Genomic DNA, 23,980 nt, shown 5'->3' on the forward strand with positions numbered 1-23,980 from the left:
GTGGGATTAGGCGCCCCCCGCCCGCCCTTGTGAATGGGCCTCCGCGGGGCCACGCCCCTCATGCATATTCATGAGGCGCTTTGCATGGGAAGAGTGAATGGGGGGTCCCACGGGTTGGGGCGGGGGGGGGGGGGCTGTCCGGGGCATTCCCCCCCCACACACACTCCCAAACCCCTCCCCACTCCCGCGGCGGGGCGGGGGGGGGGGGGCAGGCGTCCGGGGCTGGGAACGGGCAGGCGGCCACGGCGTGGGGGGAGAGGGGGGGTCCCCGCCCCCCCCCCCCCCAACACCTCCCCCGCCTCCCCCCCCCCGCCCCCCCCCCGCCCGGAAGGACCCAGGCGTCCGGGCCAAGGGCTGAGTCATCGGCGGCCTTAAAGGGGCCGGACACGGCTGGGCTGCCCCCCCCCGCCCCTCCCGCTCCTTTTCCCCGGTGGGGGGGCACCACGGACACACACACAACGCGGGGGGGGGGGGGGGGGGCACCGCGCGTGAGTGTGGGTCACGCGTGTGCGTGGGGGGGGGTGTCGGCTCGTGCAGGTGTCTGCGGGGGGGGGGGTGGGTGGGCGCGTGTTTACGGCTGTAGGCACGAGTGTGCGTGGGGGGGTGTGGGTGTTTGAGGGGGGGGTGCGCATGCGTGCACGTGCCGGGGGAGCAGCGCGGTGGGTGGCAGCGTGTCTGTGCGTGTGTGTCGCCGTCCCCCCCCCCCCAAGGTGTCTGTGTGTCCCCCCCCCCCAGCACTCACGGGTGACACCACCCGGGGTGGTGGGGGGGGGGGCGCGCACACACACACACACGACACCCGTGATCGCCACGGCAACCGCATCCCTGGGGGGGGGGGGGGGATGTTGTGGGGAGGGGGAGTGGCAGCGGTCGCCATGGCGACCGAGGCGCAACAGGAGATGGGGGACAGGCTGTGACCCCCCCACACCCCCCCCCCGCCACCTATCGCCCCCCACCCCAGGGTGCCCAGAGCTGCCTGTGGGGCGGGGGAGGGGGGGGGCGAATGTCATGAGTATGTGCGGGGGGGGGGGCTGTGCCGTCAAGGGGGGGGGGGGTCACACCATGCGATGCGGGGGGGGGGGGGTCTGTGTGCATGGAAAGGGTTGGGGGGGGGTCACACCATGCGATGGGGAGGGGTTCTATGTGCACGCAAAGGGGGGGGGGGGTCACACCATATGATGCGGGGGGGGTTCTGTGTGCATGCAAAGGGCGGGGGGGGGGGAAGGGGGTCACACCATGCGGTGGGGGGTTCTATGTGCACGCCAAAGGGCGGGGGGGGGGTCACACCATGCAATTGGGGGGGGGGGGGTGTCACACCATACGATGCGGGGGGGTGTCACCGCAAAGCCAGCACCGTCCGATGGGGGGGGGGAGCGGGCGGGGGGGGGGCTGCAGGAGGCCAGGGCGCCTGTGCGAGGTGTGTCGTGTCGTCTGTGTCCCCCCCCCGCGCCGTGGCTGGGGGCGGGGGGGCACAAGCAGGCGTGAGCAGCGCCCGGCGGGTCCCGCCGTCGTCCCCCCCCCCGCCGCCGTCGTCCCTGTCACATCCCGTGAGCGTCACATGAGTCACGGGCCAGCGGAGCCGGGGCTGGCGCCGTGGCGTTGAGGTGGGGGGGGGGGAGATGTGTGGCTGGGGGTGGGGGGGGGGTCACGGGCTGAGGCCGGGCAGCTCGTGACGCGTGTGGTGCCAGCCATGGCCGAGTACCGCAGCCTCCTGGAGGAGCTGGCCCAGAACATCACGGCCGAGGACCTGGAGCAGCTGAAGTCGGCCTGCAAGGAGGACATCCCCAGCGAGGAGAGCGAGGCCATCGCCACCAGCCACCACTGGTTCGCCTTCCTGGAGAAGCACAGCAAGCTGGACAGAGGTGACAAACACCCCCCCACCCCCCCCCCAGGGTGGCCCTGGTCCCCCGGTCCCCGTCCCCCGGTCACCGGTCACCTGGCTGCTGCCCTGATCCCGTTCTGGTCCCCAGCCCCGTCCTCCGTCGCCATCCCGGTTCCTGTTGCCATCACCTCCCCCTGGGATCCGGTCCCATCGGCGTCCCCCTCTCCCTGTCCCCTCTCCCGATCACTGTCCCCTCTCCCGATCACTGTCCCCTCTCCCGATCACTGTCCCCGTCCCCGTCCCCTGGTCACCGGTCTCCTGGCTGCTGCCCTGATCCCGTTCTGGTCCCCAGCCCCCGTCCTCCGTCGCCATCCCGGTTCCTGTCGCCGTCACCTCCCCCTGGGATGCGGGTCCCATCGGCGTCCCCCTCTCCCTGTCCCCTCTCCCGATCACTGTCCCCTCTCCCGATCACTGTCCCCTCTCCTGATCACTGTCCCCGTCCCCGTCCCCTGGTCACCGGTCTCCTGGCTGCTGCCCTGATCCCGTTCTGGTCCCCAGCCCCGTCCTCCGTCGCCATCCCGGTTCCTGTCGCCGTCACCTCCCCCTGGGATCCGGTCCCATCGGCGTCCCCCTCTCCCTGTCCCCTCTCCTGATCACTGTCCCCTCTCCTGATCACTGTCCCCGTCCCCATCCCCTGGTCACCGTCTCCTGGCTGCTGCCCTGATCCCGTTCTGGTCTCCAGCCCCGTCCTCCGTCGCCTTTCCCGGGCGCCATCCTGCCTCCTGGCCCCTCTGCTGGTCCCTGTCCCCGTCACCTGCCTCGGGATCTGGTCCCATCCCTGTCCCCTGGTCCCTGTCCCCTCTCCTGATCCCTGTCCCCATCACCTACCCTAGGATCTGATCCCATCCCTGTGTCCCCATCCCTGTCCCCTCTCCTGATCCCTGTCCCCCTGTCCCTGTCCCTTCTCCTGATCCCTGTCCCCACCACCTGCCCCTGGGATCTAGTCCCATCCCTGTCCCCCTGTCCCTGTCCCCTCTGCTGATCCCTGTCCCCATCACCTGCCCTGGGATCTGGTCCCCTCCCCTGGTCCCTGTCCCCTCTGCTGATCCCTGTCCCTGTCACCTGCCGCTGGGATCTAGTCCCATCCTGTCCCCGTCACTTGCTCCTGGGATCTGGTCCCATCCCTGTCCCCCTGTCCCCTCTCCTGATCCCTGTCCCCATCACCTACCCCTGGGATCCGGTCCCGTCCCTGTCCCCTGGTCCCTGTCCCCTCTCCTGATCCCTGTCCCCATCCCTGTCCCCCCGGTCCCTGTCCCCTCTGCTGATCCCTGTCCCTGTCACCTGCCGCTGGGATCTAGTCCCATCCTGTCCCTGTCACTTGCTCCTGGGATCTGGTCCCATCCCTGTCCCCCTGTCCCCTCTCCTGATCCCTGTCCTCGTCACCTACCCCTGGGTCCCATCCCTGTCCTGTGGTCCCTGTCCCCTCTCCTGGTCCCCATCCCAGTCCCTTGTCCCCTGCCTCCCTCATCCCTGTCCCCTGTCCTGGTCCCCCATCCCTGGTCCCTGTCCCTGCTCCTCATCTCTGTCACCTGCTGCTGGCCGTGCTCCGGTCCTTGTCCCCTGTCCCTGCCCTCAGTTCCCACCCTGGACCCTGCCCGTGCTCTGGTCCCCATCCCAGCCTTTATTCCTGTCCTTTGTCCCCCTCTTCCAGTCCCCAATCCCCTGGGGTTTTTGTCCCTGGTCCCCATCCCTGCCTGCTCCTTGTCCCCAGCTCCTGTCCCCTACTGTGGTACCCATCACCGTCCCCTGTCCCTGAGCACCCCTTTGCCAAGCAGCGCGGGTGGCCCCGACACACGTCCCCGTCCCTGTCCCCGTCCCCGTCCCCGCAGACAACCTGTCGTACATCGAGCACATCTTCGAGATCTCGCGCCGCCCCGACCTGCTGACCATGGTGGTGCAGTACCGCACCCAGGTCCTCAAGATCTCCGAGGAGGACGAGGTGGACACCAAGCTCACCCGCATCCCCAGCGCCAAGAAGTACAAGGGTGAGCCCCCACCGTCCCCCCCCCACCGGTCCCCCCCGTACCCCATGCCAGGACAGGGACCCCCCCTGTCCCCAGGGCAGGGACAGAGACCCCCAGGGCAGGGACAGGGTCCCCAGAGCAGAGACAGAGACCCCCAGGGGAGGGACAGGGACCCTCAGGGCAGGGACAGGGTCCCCAGAGCAGAGACAGAGACCCCCAGGGAGGGACAGGGACCCTCAGGGCAGGGACAGGGTCCCCAGAGCAGAGACAGAGACCCCCAGGGGAGGGACAGGGTCCCCGGAGCAGAGACAGGGACCCCCCCAGGGGAGGGACAGGGACCCCCAGGGCAGGGACAGGGTCCCCATGGCAGAGACAGGGACCCCCTGGCAGGGACAGGGACCCCCAGGGCAGGGACAGGGTCCCCAGAGCAGAGACAGGGACCCCCCCAGGGGAGGGACAGGGACCCCCAAGGGAGGGACAGGGTCCCCAGAGCAGAGACAGGGACCCCCCCCAGGGGAGGGACAGGGACCCTCAGGGCAGGGACAGGGTCTCCATGGCAGAGACAGGGACCCCCCCAGGGGAGGGACAGAGACCCCCAGGGCAGGGACAGGGTCCCCATGGCAGAGACAGGGACCCCCCCAGGGGAGGGACAGGGACCCCCAGGGCAGGGACAGGGACACACACCCCCCCCCAGGGCAGAGACAGGGACCCCCTGGCAGGGACAGGGACCCCAAGGCAAGGACACAGACCCCCCCCCAGGGCAGGGGCAGAGACAGGGACCCCCCCAGGGCAGGGACAGGGACACCCCCCCCCCCCGCCCCAGGCAGAAGCAGGGTTCCCCATTGCAGGACACCCCCCCCCGCCCCCGCCCAGGGCAGGGACCCCCATGGCAGGGACAGGGTCCCTCTGGTTGGGGGGGGGGGGACACAGGACGACACACCCCCCCCCTCCAAGGGAGAGGCCCCCACTGACACCCCCCCCTGTGTCTCAGCAGACATCATCCGACAGCCCTCTGAAGAGGAGATCATCAAACTGGCCCCCCCACCCAAGAAAGCCTGAGGGGGGGGGGCGAGGAGCAGGAGGAGGAGGAGGAGAGGAAGGCTGTGCCCCCCCCCCCCGCCCCCCCCCCCCACTCCCTCGGTGTCCCCCTGCCACCTCTCCGGCCCCGGGGCAGGTGGCGTGGGGGGGGCCGGCGCGGTCACTACAAAGTCTTAACGCCCCCCCCCCCCACCCACCCCGCGGGGGCCGGGGCAGCTCTGCGTGTGCGTGGTGGGTGTGCGTGTGACGGGGCGGGGGGGGGACACACGCTTTGCTATTCCCAGGGACTTTCCCCCTCCCCCCCAACAAAGCCCTCGCTGGGAGGGGGGACGACATGAACAGGGACCCCCCCCCCCCCCAGTCCAAGTTGTGTTTGTGGGGGGGGGTGTGACAGGCACCGGGACCAACCCCCCCCCCGGCCCCAGTGCTGGGGGGGGGACACGGACACACGACACAGGGCTGGGGACCCAAGTGAGCGTCGCGGTGGCGGGGGGGGGGCGCAGGGACGAAGGACAGGGCAGGTCGGGAGGGAGGCGAGCAGCAGGGCTGAGACTGGGGGGGGGGGGGGGAAGGTGGGGGGGTGTCTTTGCTGACCCCCCCCACCCCTTCCAGGGCAGGATGGAGGATGGTGTGAGTTTGTCAGGCCTCAGCCCCAGGGGAGGGTGGGGGGACACGGCTGCAGCGTGGCATCGTGTCCCGTCCCATCGTCCGTCCCCCCCCGCCCCGGGGCGGGGGGGGGGGGCCTGTGTGGGTGGGGGGACGAGGAGGTGACATGGCGGGGACGCAGTGGGAGCCCCTCTGCAGGGTGGTGATATTTGGGGGGGGGGAACGGGGGGGGAAACAACACCCAGACCCCCAACCCCCCCCACCCCGGGCATTGGAAGGACCCCCCCACCCCAAACCCCCACCTTGCCGGGGGTGGCGGGGGGGGGGGCGGTGTGTCTTTCCAGCCTCCCCCAGTGCCATACTGGGAGGGAGGGGGCACCAGACTGGGAAAACAGGCGCAGCCCCCATTAGCGTGTGCGTGGTTGCGGGGGGGGGGCGTGTGTGTCTTTGGGGTTCAGCTCTAGCTACTAACCTGGGGGGGGGGAGACTAGCGAAGTGGGGGGGGGCGGGGGGGCCCACCGGAGAGAGTATATGTTAATATATTTTATTTAATAAAAGCTAAAACCCGCAGTGTGCGGCCGCCGGCTCGTGTGTGTGTGTGTGTGTGTGTGTGTGTCCCCTCCCCGTGTGTGTGTGTGTGTGTCCCCCTTCTATTTATTGTCTCCAGGACAGGGACCACACTAATTCCGCCCCCCCCCCCAAAAAAAAAAAAAAAAAAAAAAAAAGTGTTTTTTGTTGCAAAAATGACTGTTCGGGACCCCCGCCCCCCGCTGAGACCCTTGGAGGGAGGACGGGGGATGCGCTGGTGTCCCCCAGCCCCGGGGGGGGCCCCTCGCTGTTTCCTCCCCCCCCCGCCCCCCATCCCAATTTCCCTTCCCCCCCCCCCGGACCGTGCTGACTGTGTACAGACCTCTCATAAAGAGATGGAGATGAAAGCTGCTCTGGAGGGTCGCCTGCTTCTGTGAAAGGTGGGGGGGGCGTTTGGGTGAAAACAGGGCAAAAAAGGGCAAAACCAGGCAAAATATAAACCCCCCCCCCCGCCCCCGGAAGGAGGGGGCTTGGGGATACCTGGGGGCCACCTCGGGGCCGGGGTGGGGGGGGGAAGCCCGGGGAAGGGGACACGCAGCCCTTGGCTCTCTCCGCTTGCTTTTTATTGCATTTATATATAATATATATTCAAACTTTTACAATAATTTTAACTTGATAACAGCCCAAGTCCCATTTGGTTTTAATACATATAAAATTAGGCCTCTAACACGTGGGGGGGGGGGGGCGGGGGGGGGGGAGGGGGAAGCCCTGGCCGTCGCTGCCCCCCCCCCTTCTCTGCCTCTGCCCCCCCCCCCCCCCTTTCCCCCCCCCCCCAAGAAAACATCTCCTTAAAAGTAACAGAAAATATTAAAGGACCTTCCCGGCTCCTGGGGGGGCTCCGGCCGCTGCCCCCCCGTGGCTTGGGGGGGGGGTTTGGGGGGGGGGGGTGCGGAGAAGGGCCAAACCAAGTGCAAATCACTGATATGTACAAACTAGACAAGCATCTCTCTGCAAACACCCCCGGGGGCGGGGGAGAAAAGGGAGGGAGGGGGTAGGAAGGGACGCAGCCCCCCCCGCTCCGGGGAGGAGGTGGGGGGGGGGGGGGGAGTCGGAGCCCCCCCGGGGATGGGGGGAGCCCTGAACAGCGTGAGGGAGGGGGCCGAACCACCCCCCCGCCTCCCACCCAAGAAGAGCAAGAGAGGGGACCGGGGCTGGGGGGGGGGGGGGGCCACGTTAGTACAAAAATCCCCAAGGCCACCCCCCCATCCCCCCCCCCCCCCCCAGCTCTGCGTGGGTCCTGGGGAGGGACCTCCGGGACCTCGGTGTGGAGGGGGGGGGGCTGCGAGGATGAGGAGGGAGGGAAGGGGGCTGGGGGGGGGTCCTTAACAAGTCAATACAAAGCTCAAAGTGTTAGTAGGGACGCCGCGTGCCCGGAGCCCCCCCCCCCTTGCCCCCCCCGACTCGGCTGGGGGCTGTCGTGGGGAGGCGGGGGGGGGGGGGCTCAGGAGGGCATGCACTGCACCCGATCCGGCCCCTCTTCCTCGTCGTCCGAGGTGTCGGAGGAACTGGGAGACTCATCCGAGTCGCCGTCCGGCGCTCCCGGCTCTCTTCGGCGCTGCCGGGGAGGGAGGGAGGGAGGGAGGGAGAAAAGAATAAAAAAAAAAAAAAAAAAAAGAAAAAAGAAAAAGGGGGTGAAGGGGCTGGGGGAGCAGCGGGAAAAGGCTGGGGGAGGCGGGGGGGGGACGACACACGACACACAAAGCGGGGGCCCCCCCAGCACCTACCCGGTGATGGCGCCTCTGTCGCAGGTGGTGCATGAGGAACCAGAGCATGTGGCTGTCGAACATGTCGGTGTGGTGGAGGCTGTCCTCGTCCCGCTCCAGCTTGTTCTTCTTGATCACCTGAGGAGGGGGGGGTGGGGGGGGTGGGTTAGGGGGCTGCAGGGAGCCCCCAGAACTGGTCCGTCCCCCCCCGCCACCGCGTTTCGCTGGGTCTCACCTCCTTGAGGCCGGCCAGCTCGGTGGGATTCTCCGCCGTGGGCGCCCAAATCTTGACGTCGTGGTCGAGGCCGCTGGTGGCCAGGACGGGGAGGTGGGGATGGGGTTCCAGGCAGTTCACCTTGGGGAGGGGGGACGGGGACAATGGGGGGGGGGGGGCGAGAGAAAGTGTGTTTGTGGGGGTGTCACCCCAAAAACGGGGCGCCGGGACCAACCCCAGCACCCACGAGCTCTCTCGGTGGCCCTCCAGCACCTCACCGTGGCCTCGGGCCGGGGTGGGGGGGGTCTCACACAGTGAGTGGAGGTGGGGAGCCCTGGCAGGGCTTCCCATGGGACCCCCCCCCCCCCCCTCAGCGTCCCCATGGGCCAGCTCTGGGAATGGGGGGTGCAAGCCCCAAAACGGGGGGTGCCCCCAAGTCATTCACGGGGCACCCCGAGAGGCGACGGGTGCAATGAAAGCGGGGAACCCCCCACCCTGGCAGCAAACCCAAAGGGAAAAGGGGGCTGCATCCCCCCCCCCTCACCCCCCACCCAGGGCGCTGGAGCCCGGCTTCAGCTGTCGGGGAGGTCCCCGGCCCGGATCCGGCTCTGCTGGCTGGGGGTGGCGGTGCCAGCAGGCGCCAGGAGCTGGCACAGTGCCGTGGCCACCCGGACAAAAGGCGACTGTGGGGCTGGCGGAGGAGGGGGACAGCGGGGACGGGCTCGGGCGGGAGCGGCGGGCAGGGCTCTGCCACCCGTCCCCACGCCAGCGAGGAACCTGCCCTCGGCCCCTCGACGCTGACCCCAAAACCTGCCTTTGTCCCCTCGACACTGACCCCAAAACCTGCCCTTGTCCCCTCGCCACCTGCCCCAAAACCTGCCCTCAGCCCCTCGACACTGACCCCAAAACCTGCTCTTGTCCCCTTGCCACCTGCCCTCGTCCCCTCGCTGCTGACCCCAAAACCTGCCCTCGGCCCCTCGACGCTGACCCCAAAACCCGCCCTTGTCCCCTCGCCACCTGCCCCAAAACCTGCCCTCGTCCCCTTGCCTCTTGCCCTTGTCCCCGTGCCACCTGCCCTTGTCCCCTCATCACTGACCCCAAAACCTGCCCTCGGCCCCTCGACACCGACCCCAAAACCCGCCCTTGTCCCCTCATCACCGACCCCAAAACCTGCCCTCGGCCCCTCGACACCTGCCCTCGGCCCCTCGACGCTGACCCCAAAACCTGCCCTCATCCCCTTGCCTCCTGCCCTTGTCCCCTCGACACCGCCCCCAAAACCCGCCCTCGGCCCCTCGATGCTGACCCCAAAACCTGCCCTTGTCCCCTCATCACCGACACCAAAACCTGCCCTCGGCCCCTCGACACTGACCCCAAAACCTGCCCTTGTCCCCTTGCCACCTGCCCTCGGCCCCTCAACACCGACCCCAAAACCCGCTCTTGGCCCCTCGACACCGACCCCAAAACTTGCCCTCGGCCCCTCGACGCTGACCCCAAAACCCGCCCTTGTCCCCTCGCCACCTGCCCTCGTCCCCTCGACGCCGACCCCAAAACCTGCCCTCGGCCCCCAATCACCGACCCCAAAACCTGCCCCGACCCAGGACCGGGGGTGCCACCAGCACGTCCCGTCCCCTCCCAGCCCTGTGCCCGCTGGGGACAGGCACGGAGCGCCGGGACAGCGCGTTGTGACCGAGCCCAAACCAGGGCAAAGAATCCCCCCGGGACGTGACCGCCGCGAGGCCGGAGCCTGGGAAACAGTGCGCGGGGGCCGTCCCCGGTGCAGCCGCGTCCCCTTCCTGGATGTGACGGGGTGAGGACGCAGCTGCACGGCCCGGCAGCGCGCAGCAACCCCCCCCACCGCCGTGGGGACAGGGGACAAGGGGTGGGGGGCTGTCCCATCCCCAGACGTGGCCCTGCCTTCGGTGACCAGCACCCCGCTGGCATCCCGGGTGAAATCCCCGTGGGATTTCCTACCCCAGAAGACCTGCGCGGTGCCGTGGCTCTCGGCAGCCGGCCCGAGCCGGCCCCGCTGCCGTTCCCTGGGCAGGAGCGACGCTGAGGATGCCAAACCGGGCGGGGACCCTGCTTGGGTTTTGGTAGGAAAAAAAAAACAAAACAAACCAAAAAAAAAAAACCAGGAAAAGCGATGGCAAACTGGCGTGGGCCCGTGGAAGCGGCTCGTGCCGGCGGGGAGGCGAAGGCCAGCCGGCCGCGCGGCGCTGGGACTCACCACTCCTCCCTTGTCGCCCTCCATGAACTGCACGATCTGGCAGGACGATTTCTCCCACAGGAAGATGTGGCCGCAATCGCTGCCGCTCACCACAAACTCGCTTTTGGGGCCGTAAAAATTGACGCCTTTCACTGAAAAAAAGAAAGAAACAAGAAGCCCGAGGCCGTCAGGAGCCGGGCAGCGGCTCCCTGCCATGAATTCGCTTCCTGCCTGGCAGCCGGCGGGTTTCCAGGGTTACCGGCGAGGATCTCTTCCGTCCCCAGACACTTAATAGCGCATTCTTTGCAAGAGTTTGTGTTGAGGGTCTTGGAGAGGAAGACGAAACACGGGGAGCTGCAAAAAAATAAGCTAAAAGCAGACGATTATTCTTCCGGGTTGCTCCGGGGACGGTTTCCCCCAGCCCCCGCCGCCTCCAGACTGCCCCGAAGCCTGGTCGTGGGCGCGAGGAGGGGGACGCCGGAGCGAGCGCGGATCCGCTGGCTGCTGGAGAACGGGACGCGGTGCTGGTGGGAGCTCGACAGCGAGTCGGGGAGAGCCTCCGAGCCCACCGCAGCGGGGGGGGGGGCCACAGCCTGCCAGGGGGCCGGGGCGGGGGGGGGTGTCCACCCCGCCACCCCTCCCAGCCGGTCCTTACCGGTGGCATTATTGCGATGTCCCTTGTATCTCTTGATGTACTCCGCTCCGTCGCTGTGCGAGGAGTTGAAGAGATAAATGTCTTCATCGTTGTAGCTGGCCAACAGCTCTGGCGCGGGAGGGAAGAGACGGGGCGTTAGGGAGCACGGGGGGGGGGGTGGTCTCTCTGCTTTGGGGGGGGGGTGGTGGGTGTCCCGCAGCCCCGGCCACCCACCAGCCCCACGCGGCCCCCAGCCGGCGGGGCAACGACTCACCCGAGCCGTCGTGGCTGTAGACCAGGCAGGTGATGTTGGCTTTGGACTCGCTGTTCACCTAAGGAAAGGACCGACAGCGTCGCTCCCGGCCCCTCCGGCAGCACGTCGGCACGGCGATGCCGGCCGCGCGCCCGCCGAGAGCCGGGCACACCGACGAGCGCTTCGCACAGGCCGGGAAATCGGAGCATAAAACCACTGCCTCCTCCCACGCCAAGATGGGACTTTACGGACAGCGGAAGATTTGGGTCAAATAAAAAAAAAAAAAAAAACAAAAAAAAAACCCCACACAACAAAAAAAAAACAAAGCCCAGGCAGTTTGTTCGGCCTCTCGAGCAGTTTTCCAGGCAGGAAGCCTGCGAGGACTTGGCCGGAGCACTTCTCGGCTGCTCCTACGCGAGGCTTCCCGAGGGAGCGCTCCGCAGATCCGGGCGCCGAGACCTGCCCAGGGCCCATCCCGCGGCTTTCGCTCCGTGGTGGTGGCACCAGCCCAGGCTACGGGAGCTGGGGGAGGGCTGGTCCTGCCGGCGAGGCTGGCACGGGGCAGGGGACCCGGCTGCCTGTCACTCACCCTGCAGCGGACGCGGTGCGTGTCGTCCCCCCGCCCTCGCCCCAAATCTGCCCACCCCGCGCCAGGCTCGGCTTTGCTCGGAGCCACAGCGCTGCGGCAGGGCTGCCGCCCACCCACGCGGGTGGCCGAGAGCCGATGGCCACCGTAGGATGTCCTCTGCTGGTCCACCTGCCCACGAGCTCTCACGCCGGCGATGGAGCCCCCCGCCCCGCCCCTGCCGCCGGCCCGGTGCCACCCGTCGCGCCGCGAAATTGAGCCGCTTACCAAGTGGTGAGGGCAGAACTTCTTTAGCACGCCGTTGTTCTCATTCTCATCTATTTTCCGCTGGTCGTAAATCCTGGGGGAAGGACGGCAGGAATTTGGCAACTCACTCCAGACAGGAGGGATGCCGAGCCGACGGGCACGGGGAGGAAGCGGAGGGGACGGACAGGAGAGCGGCAGCTCTCCCCGACCACGCCATGCCCCATCCGAGCCAGCTCGGCAACCACAACCTGCGCCGACGCCGGCCGGAGGCTCTGGCCCCGGCCAAGGGACCCGCGCGCAGCCCAGGTTGGCAGAAGTCTTGGCCAAAGCGGCTTAATGTCACCTCTCATCCCATCGCAGGCGCTGCTCGGTGGCGCGCGACAACGTCAAAGCCCGCGGGCGCGCAGGCCGCGATCCGCACGTGGGGCTCCGTCAGCCCGCCGGCTGCTCTGCGAGGGGGAGGTGACCGCCGCCGCGCTTGTCCCTTGGCTCCTCGGGGTCCCCCAACCTCCTCCCCCCCACTACACGAGCCCACCAGGAGCTGCCCGGTGCCGGGGAAACCGGGGGAGAGGAGGCACTTGGATCCGGGCAGAGGACAGAGAGAGCGGCGGAGATGGGGAAGGCGGGCAGGCTGCGTTTTGAGCAACCGCTGCGGGCTCTCGGAAAAGCCACCGAGGCACCGGCGCTGCTGTTTGTGAGCAGTCCGCGAGCCCACGTGCGAAGCGTTTCCGTGCCCGGCGCCCCGAGGAGACGCCAGACACCCAGGCGGTTGGCGCTGCGGGGAGCCGCCGGCGCGGCGGCGATGCCCCGCGTCCCCATTGCTCCCCGAGGAGCCGTCCCCGCGCGTCCGCGGGGCGACGCCGCGGCTCTTGCCGGCTCTCGGGGAGCTGGGAAGCGGGAGGGCTGGGTGCGCGCACGACTCGGCTCTGCCCAAAACAGACACCACATGAGCTGCACCCTAAAATCCCCCGGCTGCGGGGGAGCTCTGCGCCCTGCGGGGAGCCGGACACACGGATGCAGCCCCGGTCCCACGCCGGGGGCTGCCCCCAGTGTTTCGATGGCCGGGGGTGGCTGCGTTTGTCACTTAAGGAGCTCGGTCCCGCTGATACGGAGCCATCCCCGAGCGTTAATCTCCTCTCCGATGCCCGACCCGGGCGCTGCCTGCAGGCTGGGGACCGAGAGGAGGTTTATCGGAAGCATCGCCAGCTCCCGAGGGAAGGATCTCCCGGCTTCTGGGCAGGCCGGACTGCGGATCCCAGGGCTAAACCTCAAAGGATCCAAATCCTCCTCTATTAATCCCCTTTGTGTTCCTGCCGGTACGGGAGAACAGGCTGGGGTGGCATTAACGACTGAAGCCACGAGCGTCGCTGCGGGGGACATCAGAGCTCAGGGGGTACCAACCAAGCCTCCACTTCAAGGTCACTTTGGGGGCTCAGTCCGGGCCCCCCCCCAGCACAGACTCACCTGACAAACTGATCTCTGCCTCCCACAGCAAACTGGTAGGTGTTGGCTGGGTTCACGTAGATGGTGTACAGACCCACCTTCTTCTCCTTTTCTTTTGTCACAACCAGTTTCCTTTAAGAGACAAGGAAAAATAATAAAAAAACAACACCACACACACACACAAAAAAAAAAAAAAAAAAAATCCACCTCGAAATCAAAACAGGGTCCAGATGGGAAAAGCAGGAGCTGCGAGAGTCTCTTACTCACTCCCAGGGAAAAAAAAAAAAAAAAAAAAAAAAAAAAAACCACCACAAACCCACAAAACACCACCACCACCAGGAAAAAAAAAAAAAAAAAAAACAACCACACAACCCAACACACCGAGCCCCAGCGATTTCAGCCTCCCAGCTGAAGCGAGCACACGCTCCGTCTGCGACTCAAGCGGCGTGGAGTGAAATCATTCCCTGGCATTTTGCTCCGAAACTGCTGAAGGGTTTCAAAGGCCCAAACTCCGAACCCGACGGAGCCGGACGGGCAGCGGCAAGGGCAGAATCGGATTAACTCCAGAGCAGAAACGCGCTCTGCTGTTATTTTTCCCCACCCGCCTCGCTGTAATAAGACCCAGATTTAACCAAATCCGACATACACACGCGCACCATCCCCACCGCCTCCCCCTCCCCCAGGAGCTCAATATTTCGGCTTTGCAGACGCGAATACAAACTGAGGCAGGCATCCTCAAGAAGGAAGAGCGAGCTCAAAAGCTCATCTTCCTTCTAATTATACCTTTCGGCTTAATGAAAGATGGGAGCTGCCTACGGTCTGCCCGCAAACCCTGCCTCCGGAGCGGTTTCGTGCTCCCAGGGTGACAATTCCCTGCGAGCATCGAACCCAAACAGCGGCGTGGATCACCCGGGGAGAGAGGGAGAGGAGGGACAGACCCACGCTGACCGTCAGACTCCTCGCCAAAACGGGGCGGGAAAAGCGTGGATAAAGGACTAAATACGGCAGTTTTGAAATGCCCCGGCAGGTTTTTTGGTTTTTTTTTGTGGTCCCGGTTACGAAACAGATGGGTTTAAGGCTGTAGACAAAAGCACTCGCACACACGAATAAAACCAAACCACCGGGAGACGAGCGCCCAAGCCCTCGGTTTTTAAGCAGGATCATCTTCAAAATAATACGCCGCTACGCTGGAAAAGTACCGTGCTAGCGAAAACCAGGCGTCTGTTTGAACGCCCGCCGCGGATTTGTTTTTTGGAAGCTTGTCAGAAACGACAGATCTCTGGGCGATACGGGTTAAGATCCAGCACGCACCACCCGGCTGCTTGCTAATTATTGTTTTTTTTCAATTAACTGCAATAGCGCTCATGCGACGAGCGAGTCAGGCGAACGGCGAGCTCTGAGCTGCTGCCAGCCTGGAGAGATTTCAGCGCCGTGATTAATCAGCCACTTCACCGCGCCGAAGGAGCGCAGGACCCCGAGCACTGCCCCCGGGACGGGTAAACGGGGGCCGGATGGGCAGTTTTTGGCAGCCGCGGCAGCAGGGAGCTGCCGCACCGGCGCTATCGCCGTTTCCTATCTGAACATCCCCTTCCCGGGGAGGATGAGAGTTCAAAACGCACTTGTTTAATTAGCAAGGTTCGTATCCGTATCCTCGCGCAAGATGACCAGCCACCCAAAAGCGCTCTGGTCCGAGCGTGCGCCTCAGGGAAGGCAACACTGCTCAAAAGCCCAAAAAAAAAAAAATATCTGTTTTCCCACTTTATGCCCATGGAACAGGCACGCGCTGCCATGAGAACACGGCGGCACACGCGGGACCCTCAGCCCTACGCAGCCGAGTGCTGCCCGCTCGCAGGGGGAGCCCCCTCGGGATCTCCCTCCGGAGCTTCCCCGGTCCTGGCAGCGGGAGCGGGTTGGGAAATACTCACGAGGCGGGCCGGTCTTGTCTCAGATCAATGGTGAAGACTACAGCATCTTCACCTGCCGATAGGAAAGTGCATGGAGAATCCGGTTCTAGGGCCAGCTGGAAGATAAATACTCGGGCATTGGTTCCCTTTCTACCCAACACAGTGGCAAGATCCCTTTCTCCCAGTAAACCACCGGCTATTAACAGGAGCCGGCGTAGCACCAAGCCCTCTACGCCCGCGGCCAAGCGCTTTGCAGGGCACAGAGACCCTCCTCGTCACCCCTCAGAGGTGAGAGCGATGATCAAGAAGCGTTTAAGAATCGATCCCTCCACGGCAGCGGCTCTGCCTTCACGATTTCTGGCGGCCGCTGAGCCGGGACGGCCCCCGGGGTGTTTCGCGGGGTTCCCCCAGTTGCCGCCCACCCCCTCCGCGGGCTGGTCTGGGCTCACCTTGTGCGAAGCTCCTTTGTGCTGTGCCACGCGCTTGGTATTTTTGCAGCATTGGGTGGCGGAGAGCTCGGCCACCCGGACCTGGCCGTCCCGAGCACACATGGCCAGCGTGGAGTCGCCGCTGTTGGGGAGGAACTTGGCCTGGAAGAGAACAAGCGGAGGGACGGCTTTCAAACACCGGGGCAGCGTATGCGCGGAAGGAAAACGGGGTGAAAGAGGAGAGAAACGGAGGGCAGCACCCCTGCCAGACCCCAAGGATGCTCAGAGCGGCGGGCAGTGACTGCAAACCCTCGGCTGGATGGGCCGAGCTCTCCCAACGATCGTCCTGGCTCTTTCTGGCGAGCACAGAGAGCCGGGATGGTGCCAGCATCCCTCCAAGCGTGAGCTGTGCCACGGTGGCAGCAGTGCCCGGCCCTCTGGGTCCCTCTGGCGCTGGCAGAGCCGCTGCACTGCCCATGCTCCGGGCGGCATGGCACAGCACGGCCTCTTCCGAACACGTCTCCTGCCCACAGTTGCTCCCAGACCTGCTGCTCACCGGGGCCGGAGGAGCAGCAGCGGCCAAACCCTGGCTTGGGGAGGCTCTGCGGGGCACCTGACCCAGCCGGGGCTCCACCAAACGGTGGATTTTAGGGCAAAACAGTGGGTTTTGATCATCCAGCATCCACGGGCAGGCTCCTCCCACAGCCCTTAGCTCTAACGACACGTTTCTCCCGCCCCGTGCAGCATCCTCCAGCTGAAATTAGGTGCTTACAGATCCCCCCTGACCCCGGGGGATCTTCTAGCAGCCCCAGCCCTCCCAGGACCCTCCCCGCGCCCTCCTCACCTGGAAGACGTTGCTTTTGTGGCCGCTCTCGAACTCCAGCACTGGCTGCCTCCTGACCCAGTCCCACACCACCACTTTGAGGTCGTCGCTGCCGCTGGCCAGCCACGTGCCGCGCTGGTTAAAGTGCAGGGTGTTGACGCAGCCCGTGTGTCCCTCCAGGCCGTGCTGGAGGCGGAAGCGTTGCACAAAGACCCTGGCCCCGCAGGCCTCGTAGACGAAGCGGGAGCTGGAGCCCAGCTCCCTTTCCCGGAGGGCATGGACCGCCTGCCAGCGGGGCTGGGGCAGCGCCGTGGTCTCCGAGGACACCCAGTCCTCCAGGGCCTGCTCGTCGTCCGAGGAGTCTTGGTCGTGGTTGGCACGCTTGCGCTGGGCACGGCGGTGGGACCGCTGCTCCTCCTCTTCCTCCTCCTCCTCTTCCTCCTCTGAATGCGACCGGTCGAGGGCCCGGTTCTCCTCGTTTATGGAGTAGTGGCCCGTGTCGTCCATGCTGTCAGAGTCCTTCTCTTCCCCCGAGCTCTCCGTGTCCGTATCCCGGCTCTCCGTGCTGGTGCGGTTGGGCCCCACGTCGTCCCCCGTGAGGCTCAGGCTGAGGTCGGAGGCCTCCACCTCGATGCCGGAGGAGGTTTCTCGGCCCTCCTCGGCTGACATCTCCTCTGGGCTGCTGGACAAGCTGCCTGCGTGGTGCAGACAATGCCGTCAGCCTCCCCAGCGGGAGACCCCAGGCACGGGGAAACCGGTCCCCTGCCGGCACCCTTACCATTCACTATGTCCGTCTTCCCCTCCATGCTGCTCCCTTTATCCGACATGGCGTTTTCCAGAGCACTCCCCCTGCGTGTGAGAAAGGGAGAGAGCAGGAGCTGGAGCGTCCCTGCCACGGCTAGTCTGCCGAGACGGGGATGTGCTGGCCTGCCCCCGCGGTGGCGGAGTGTCGTGGGCATGTCTGGAGAGCGCCGTGTTCCAAGAGGAACGCGGCACGCACGTGGCTGCAGGCTCGGCGACACGCTCGATGCCCGCGAGCGTGCACAGCAACTAAAGCTCATCAGCAGAGCGAACGGTAACACCCCTCGGCCTCCTCCACGGCTGGCTAACGGCTGCTCGCCACCAACCCCCGAGCTCCTCTCCAGTCCCTAAATGTGCTCAGACGCCATCGACTTGGCGGGGAAGCCGACCTGCGGCCGTCATCCTGCCTGTCCTCCTGCCTGCGGGACAGCTTCACCCGCTTCACCCCTTGCAATAAGAGGGGCCGCTTCACCATTGGCGATCTCCGACCCGGCTCAGGGGGAGGAGGAGGTGTTGGCTCCAGCGATTGCTACGGCAAAGCAGCCGCCCGGCACACGGCCCTGGCTCAGGGCGGGCAGGGAGGCAGGAGCGGGACTCGGATGACAGGCGGAGGAGGAAAGGTGGCTGGGGAGGAGCGAGTCACAGCGTTGAGAAACATCTTGGCACCTGCAGCCCGTAGGCTGCCGCTTAAAAGCTGCTCAAGAGGTTTTTTTAACCCCAGCGGCAGATTTTTAAACACCTTCCCACGCGCAAAATCCACCCAGCATCGCTGAGGGACCATTTTCCTCCACGCCACGGACAGGACAGCAGCCCTGGATGCCCAGCCAGCGCTCCCGGTCTCCCGGCAAGAACAAGCTTTGGCCTTTGGCACCCCCAAAAACAAGCTTTGGCCTTTGGCATCCCCAACAACTCCGCTTCTCCGGGCCAGAGCCAGGCGACCAGGTCAGGAGCTTCCTGGCATTCCCAATTGCTCCAGCAGAGGTTCACCAATTCCTCGTCAACGCAGGGAAAACCAAAGGCGAGCGCATTTTTGGCTCCTGGGCATTTCCCAGCCCTTGCGTCGGAGCTGGCGGTGGCGGGGAATGACGGGGTGTAGGAGCGACGGCATCCAAAGCAGCCCCGGCCCCCCTCCACTGCAGCGGCAACTCCCACGGGGTCACGGCCACGGCACAGAGCTGCCTCCGGGCCCGGGGGCTGCAAACACCCCCAGGACGGCGGTGCCCATCGCTTGTTGGTGGCCACAGGTGGCTTTCGGTGAGGGCACCTGCCGGCAGAGCCGCCTCACCGGGTTACACCGAGACATGGGAGGAAAACGAGCCGGAGTCACGAATCACGAACAGCAGAGGTTTTGCCAAGGTGGAGGGGGGGAAAAAAGAAAAACCAAAAAAAACAACCCAACTCCTAACATTTTATTTATGCTTTGCTCGTTCTTTACTTTCCTTCTATTTTTAGTCAGACTTTTTTTTCTACTTGGTTTAGCTGCTTGCTCTCAACCGGTGTCAGGGAGCCTGCTAAAAGTTCCCAGTTTACGCACGGGGAAAAGCTGAAGCCAGAACATCATTAACTCCGATTACGGCAACCGCTCCGGAGGCTAATCCTCGTTAGATTGGGAATTAACACCAACGGAGCCCCGAAGAGCCAAAGAAGGCGAAAGGCGCTGCCCAGGCTGGGTCTGTCACTGCCACTCCAAGCCTGGGCACGGCTTTTCTCTAAGAAACGAGCGATTTCGGAGGCAAACGGGGCTCGCCGGAGCTGCCGACCCACAGGTTCGGCTGCAGCGCGACGGAGCAGGGGCCGCCACCTGACGGGGCCGCGGGGGCGCCCGGGGAGGGCCTGGGCAGCAGAAACGCAAGAAAAGCTCTTGGAGCGTAGGAGCGTTTATAAGGAAACCGAGTTTATGCGAGTGAAAACACCGGCAAGCTTCATCCGACTGCAGCCGCTCGCTCAGAAAGGAGAGTAGTAGCGCAGAAGGAAAAGATAAAAGTGTTTTTTTCTGCAGTTTCACTTTTAACTATTCCCCATCTGGCACTACCAGAATCGCTTTAAAACCACTGACGCCGTGGAGAGGGGGAGGAAAGGGCTGAAAAGCAAAGCGGGGGACGAGGGCTGCCCCACAGCCTCAGCCCTCCTCTCCCCTGCCCGAACCCGCCAATCTCCGCTCCGTGCCGGCAGCCAGACGCGGTGCTGAGCCCGTCCCTTCCAGCGCCGGCGGCTCTCGGCACGTGAAGGCTCCGTGGCGGCGGCACAGCGTGGAGGAGAGCGGGGGAATTACTCACCGCTACGGCGGGGGCGACTCCTGCTCGCTCAGCCGGTGAGTTCACGGTGCCGCAGACGGTGCCCTGTGCCTGGCCAGGTCCGTCCCTGGGGACACACGGGCAGGAGCGGGCAAGAGCTGGGGCACAACTGGTTTTAATTTACTGCTCTACGCGGCAAGGCGACTCCGTCCCCTGTGCGGTGCCTGTCACACCAGATGAGTAAGGGACAGGCTCAAAACACCGCGGAGCTCAGCTACAGCTTAACTCCCCGCCGCCCGATATCAGAAAGTCCGTCAACAGGTTGACTTTCGCTCCGCCGGTTATTTTGCCTTCGGCGGCATTATTAACCCGAGGGCCGGGAAAGTCTTAGCACGTACAAAAGGAACAGGGTTTAGACTTTGCTCCTCGGTAGTTATTTTCCTCTGCCAAATTACCTATTCAGATCTGTCATGAACACCCTTTTCAGGAAGGTGAGGAACAAGAAGCGCACTTTCAGAGGAAAGGAATCCATTACCAAATAATTAGCCTGACTTCACGTCTCATCCACCCACACCGGAGGACCGTAACCTCGCTAGGAAATCAAAAGAATTGAGGAAAAAAAAAAAAAAAAAAGCCCTCATCTGCCTCAGCAGAGGGGACAGCAGGGACAGACGCGGTCTCTGCCAGCAGCAGGGACATGGTGGGGGACACCGAGCTCCACAGCCATCTCCTACGCCCGGGAGCGCGATGCCAGCCCGTGCCGGTAGCGATGGATAGCCAGGCTGGGCGCTTGGCTCCGACAGCTCTGCACCAGCCTCCCCAAACACCCACCAGCTCCGCTCGCAGGCGCTGAAGCCGTTCACGTGGCAGGGAGACTAAAGCGTGCGTCGACCAGCAGCCTGGTGGCACGGCACAGCGTGCCATCGGCGCTCGAGGGCTCGGGCAGGGACAAACCGGCAGCAGACGGACGCGAAGGAACCCTGCGCTCGAACTACCGGCAGCTGGAAATGCAGACGGCGCCAAAGGCATCGGTTCCGCCTCCCCAAACCACAGAGCTCTGGCTGAGGGAAGCAATGGAACGCTGCTCGGCGCGGACCGGAGGGAGCTGGGACACCGTGGGCCCTGCAGAGAGCCCTGAGCCCTCACCGAGAGATTTGAGCCCGCCACCGAGACGCCAGCACCAGGCCGGGTCTCCCTGACAAAGCGGCAATGTTTCAGAGCACACGGTAGGAGCCAGCAGACCCAGCCCGGTTCCAGGGCGCTGCACGGAGCGACCCCGGGAGCCGACACGAGGATTTACAGTTCCCTGGAGTCAACATCTGGACAGGATCAGCTCTCCCAGCTTCACATGCTCAAAGCTTGACTCTCCGGCACCCTTGCGAGGGCCCTAAAAATATCCCTCCGCATGCCACAGCCTCCCGGCTGCCTCCGCGGCCACCGGCATGGGGCTGTGAGCGCTACCACAGCGCTGCCGCCTCCTCCCCCGGCGGCAGGAGCAGCCTCGACCCACCGAGCGAGCACCCGGGGCTCAGCATCCCACGGCACAGAGCTCCGGGGCTCACACCGCCATGGTATCCCACCACCTGCCGGGCTCCGAGCCCCCAAACCGGCACGATAACGGTCAGCAGCTCCAACAGCCATGCCCAGGAGACCATCCTTTCCATCCCGAGCCGCTACCCCAACCTGTAACGCCACGAGCCGGTGAGACACAGGCCCTGCTCCGTGTGGCAACCAGCTCCATCCCCTCGCTGCCGCCCGAGATCCACCATCCATCCGCGCCGGTGCTCGGTGCCCCCTCCGCAGCGCCCGCAGGACTTGGCCACGCGCCGCGGCGTCACCAACCCGTCCGCTTGACGGCTGGAAACCCAGCGCTCGCAGCCGCTCTGTCCCTGAACGATCTGTCATTAAAATATTTACATAGCTATATAAACACCCGAATAACCAGGCTCCGCGGGCGCTCGGCACCCGGGCCGTGTTCAGGCTACGTAAAGCGGAGAAACAACGGGGCCAGAAGCGAGCGCGGGGCGTTTTCGACCCACCGAGAGCCCCTCACCTCGGCTTCCAACGCCCCCGCACGCCGAGATGCCCGCAGGACACCCCGGCGCGGCCTTGTGCCTGTGTTTACACCGGGTCCCTCCCTCACACGTGTCGCGCTGGGCTCGGCTGAGCCGCTTCTATTTAAGGAAAGTTTTTCTCATCAGACCTGGAGGGAGGCAACCTCGTTTGTTCGCTGTGGAGGAACCTTCGTTCCCCCCGAGACAGTGTCGGGGGGGTTAAACCCCCCAATTAAACCTCCTGTTTCCACCTTCAGCGCCCCTCGCACGGGAGAGGCTGGATGGGCACCTCCGTTTTGCCGAGACGTGGGCAGAAACCCACCAGCGGGCCACGTTCGGTTGGTTAATTACAAACCCACCCAGGAGCCCTGCACGTCCTACTGATGACACTAATTAAGCAACTTCCCATTTGCAATTACAGGGAGGACCGGAATCCCCAGCTCGCAGCATCCTGGGCATGGCAGTGTCTCTCTGGGGGACGCGGCACCCCACTTCCCCACCGCTTTTCCCGGACATCCCATGGCCCTGGCTCCCCCAGTGCCTCGTGGGACAGCATGAGCACGCTCCCAGTGCGGGCAGGGCCTAATTAACTGCGGCTAATGAGCACTGGCCGCCTCAGCATGCGGCATCACCCAGCATGAAGGAGGCTCCCCAGGGGGAACTGGTGATCCCAAGGCCAAGGAAAGCCCATCCAGCAGGAGAAATCCCACAGGAGCGAAGTGGGGAGCAGCCGGAGGAGCCCAGGGCCGCGCCACCAACAGGAATAATTCGGCCTCGTGAAGGAGCCCAAGGCAGACACAGCCCAAACTTCCACCTCCGCAGCACGGACAGACGGACGCAAGGCAAGCGCTGCCGGAGGCGCGGTAGCCCACTCACCTGCGCGGCGGCGACGGTGCCGCGGGCAGCGAGGCCGGGGCTGGAGGTTCGCTGGCAGCTGACGGAAACAACAGGTTAAAGCCTGGCAGTGCAGGGTCCGGCCGCACCTGCCCAAGGGACCCCCGCTCCCTGGGGACCCCCCCAAGGGACAACAAGGACTGTCCTGGAAGGGAGAGGGTGAGGAAGGCCCAAGGACAACGAGGTTTGGACCCGGGGGGGGCAAAAGGGACCCTCAGATGAGCTCCCCCGCTATGACCAAGGCAGCAGGACCAGCTCCAGGGCTGGAAGGGACCACCAGGGCCCCCCCACGGCACTGTGACACCATGGGGGAACCAGGGAAGGAGCCCTGGGGGCAGGAGGGAAACCTCAGCAACACCCCCCGAGGCAGGGCAACACCCTGGGGACAGCAGGGGACGGCAGGGGTCCCCTCAACATCCCCCCAAAGAGACAATGACACCACACAGGTGACAAGCACCAGCCCTGGGGACAGAAGGGTCCCCCCAGTACTCCCTGGAAGGGTCGGTGACACCCCGGGGGCAAAACGGACCGACACTGGGGGCAGAAGGGACCCCCAAGACCCCTCCCAAGGGCTGACGAGCCCCTTGGGGCAACTGGAACCAGCCCTGAGGGCAAGAGAGCCCACCTCACCACCCTCCCCAAAGCACAACGTCCCCACGGGGGCAGCAGGGACAGTCCTGGGGGCAGCAAGGACCGCCCCCCCCCCAAAAAAAAAAAAAAAAAAAGGCCCAACGACCTGCTGGGGGCAGCAGGGACCCCCTGCAAAAGCACAGAGACCCTCTGAGGAGAGCAGGGATCCCCCCTCAAAGGCCCTACAACCTCCTGGGGGCAGCAGGGACACCCCCCCAAAGGCACAGGGGCTCCTGGGAGCAGCAGTGACCCCCCCCAAATGCCAAACGACCCCCTGAGGAGCGCAAGGACCCCCCCAAAGACACAGGGCCCCCCTGTGGACAGCAGGGGACCCGCCCCACAAAGGCACAACGACTCCCTGAGGACAGCAGGGACCCCCCCAAAGGCGCAGAGACCTCCCAGTACCCGATGACCCCCCCCCCGGGGGGTATCGCCAGCCCCCCCCAGCCGCCCCCGAAGGCCCAGTACACCGCGGGGGCAGTGGGATCCTCCCTGGCTATGCCCTCCCCCGCGGTCCTCCACCCCCCCGCCCCGGCCCGGCCCCGAGCGGGCCCCGCCCCCGGCGCCGGCCCCGCCGCCCGGCGGGTGGGGGAGGGGAAGGGCGGCCCGTGGCGGGGCTGGAGCCGCCGGGGAGGGAGAGGGAGGGGAGGCCCCCGCACCGACCCGGCTCCCGGCAGCTCCCGGCCGTCGCTCAGGCGCGGGCCCCGCGGCCACCGGCTTCTCCTCCGCCACCGGCTGCGGGCCCAGCCGCCGCCATCTTTAGTGCGCCGCCTCCAGCCGGACGCTTTACGGCGCCGCTTTACGGCAGCGCCCGCCGCGCGACGCCGCGCGACAGCGCCACCGCCCCCC

At 65.6% G+C, this 23,980-nt stretch overlaps 2 protein-coding genes across 4 annotated transcripts; one reads left to right on the forward strand and one right to left on the reverse strand.

Moving 5' to 3' along the window:
- Positions 1-1,633: 1,633 nt before the first annotated feature.
- On the forward strand, positions 1,634-4,977 carry PEA15 (proliferation and apoptosis adaptor protein 15). The gene is made up of 3 exons (XM_063357565.1): positions 1,634-1,862; positions 3,712-3,867; positions 4,841-4,977. The coding sequence occupies exons 1-3, from the start codon at positions 1,691-1,693 to the stop codon at positions 4,903-4,905; spliced, it is 393 nt and encodes a 130-aa protein (XP_063213635.1). The 5' UTR covers positions 1,634-1,690; the 3' UTR covers positions 4,906-4,977.
- A 2,319-nt stretch (positions 4,978-7,296) lies between these two features.
- On the reverse strand, positions 7,297-23,941 carry DCAF8 (DDB1 and CUL4 associated factor 8). 3 transcript variants are annotated; one of them, XM_063357524.1, is made up of 14 exons: positions 23,795-23,941; positions 22,484-22,541; positions 17,297-17,367; positions 16,540-17,213; positions 15,717-15,857; positions 15,289-15,383; positions 13,385-13,495; positions 11,942-12,014; positions 11,110-11,167; positions 10,857-10,964; positions 10,223-10,353; positions 8,017-8,136; positions 7,803-7,919; positions 7,297-7,633 (listed from the first exon to the last, which is right to left on the reverse strand). In XM_063357524.1, exons 3-14 carry the CDS (start codon positions 17,343-17,345, stop codon positions 7,520-7,522), a joined length of 1,791 nt encoding a protein of 596 aa, XP_063213594.1. In that variant the 5' UTR covers positions 17,346-17,367; positions 22,484-22,541; positions 23,795-23,941; the 3' UTR covers positions 7,297-7,519. The 3 variants fall into 3 exon arrangements, with proteins under 3 accessions (XP_063213594.1, XP_063213595.1, XP_063213596.1); XM_063357525.1 differs by lacking the exon at positions 22,484-22,541 and having other exon boundaries at positions 23,795-23,920; XM_063357526.1 differs by lacking the exons at positions 7,297-7,633; positions 7,803-7,919; positions 8,017-8,136; positions 10,223-10,353 and adding an exon at positions 10,360-10,570.
- Positions 23,942-23,980: the final 39 nt, after the last annotated feature.

Source organism: Chroicocephalus ridibundus, chromosome 21 (assembly GCF_963924245.1).
Source record: "Chroicocephalus ridibundus chromosome 21, bChrRid1.1, whole genome shotgun sequence".
NCBI classification, from domain to species: Eukaryota; Metazoa; Chordata; class Aves; order Charadriiformes; family Laridae; genus Chroicocephalus; species Chroicocephalus ridibundus.

Excerpts from the sequence above, each read along its gene's own strand:
- PEA15 (XM_063357565.1), top strand. The coding sequence starts at position 1,691 with ATGGCCGAGTACCGCAGCCTCCTGGAGGAGCTGGCCCAGAACATCACG. Across the intron at positions 1,863-3,711 it reads GCACAGCAAGCTGGACAGAG|ACAACCTGTCGTACATCGAG; the intron begins GTGACAAACACC and ends CCGTCCCCGCAG. Across the intron at positions 3,868-4,840 it reads CAGCGCCAAGAAGTACAAGG|ACATCATCCGACAGCCCTCT; the intron begins GTGAGCCCCCAC and ends GTGTCTCAGCAG.
- DCAF8 (XM_063357524.1), bottom strand. The coding sequence starts at position 17,345 with ATGTCGGATAAAGGGAGCAGCATGGAGGGGAAGACGGACATAGTGAAT. Across the intron at positions 17,214-17,296 it reads GAAGACGGACATAGTGAATG|GCAGCTTGTCCAGCAGCCCA; the intron begins GTAAGGGTGCCG and ends TGCACCACGCAG. Across the intron at positions 10,965-11,109 it reads CTACAGCCACGACGGCTCGG|AGCTGTTGGCCAGCTACAAC; the intron begins GTGAGTCGTTGC and ends CTCCCGCGCCAG.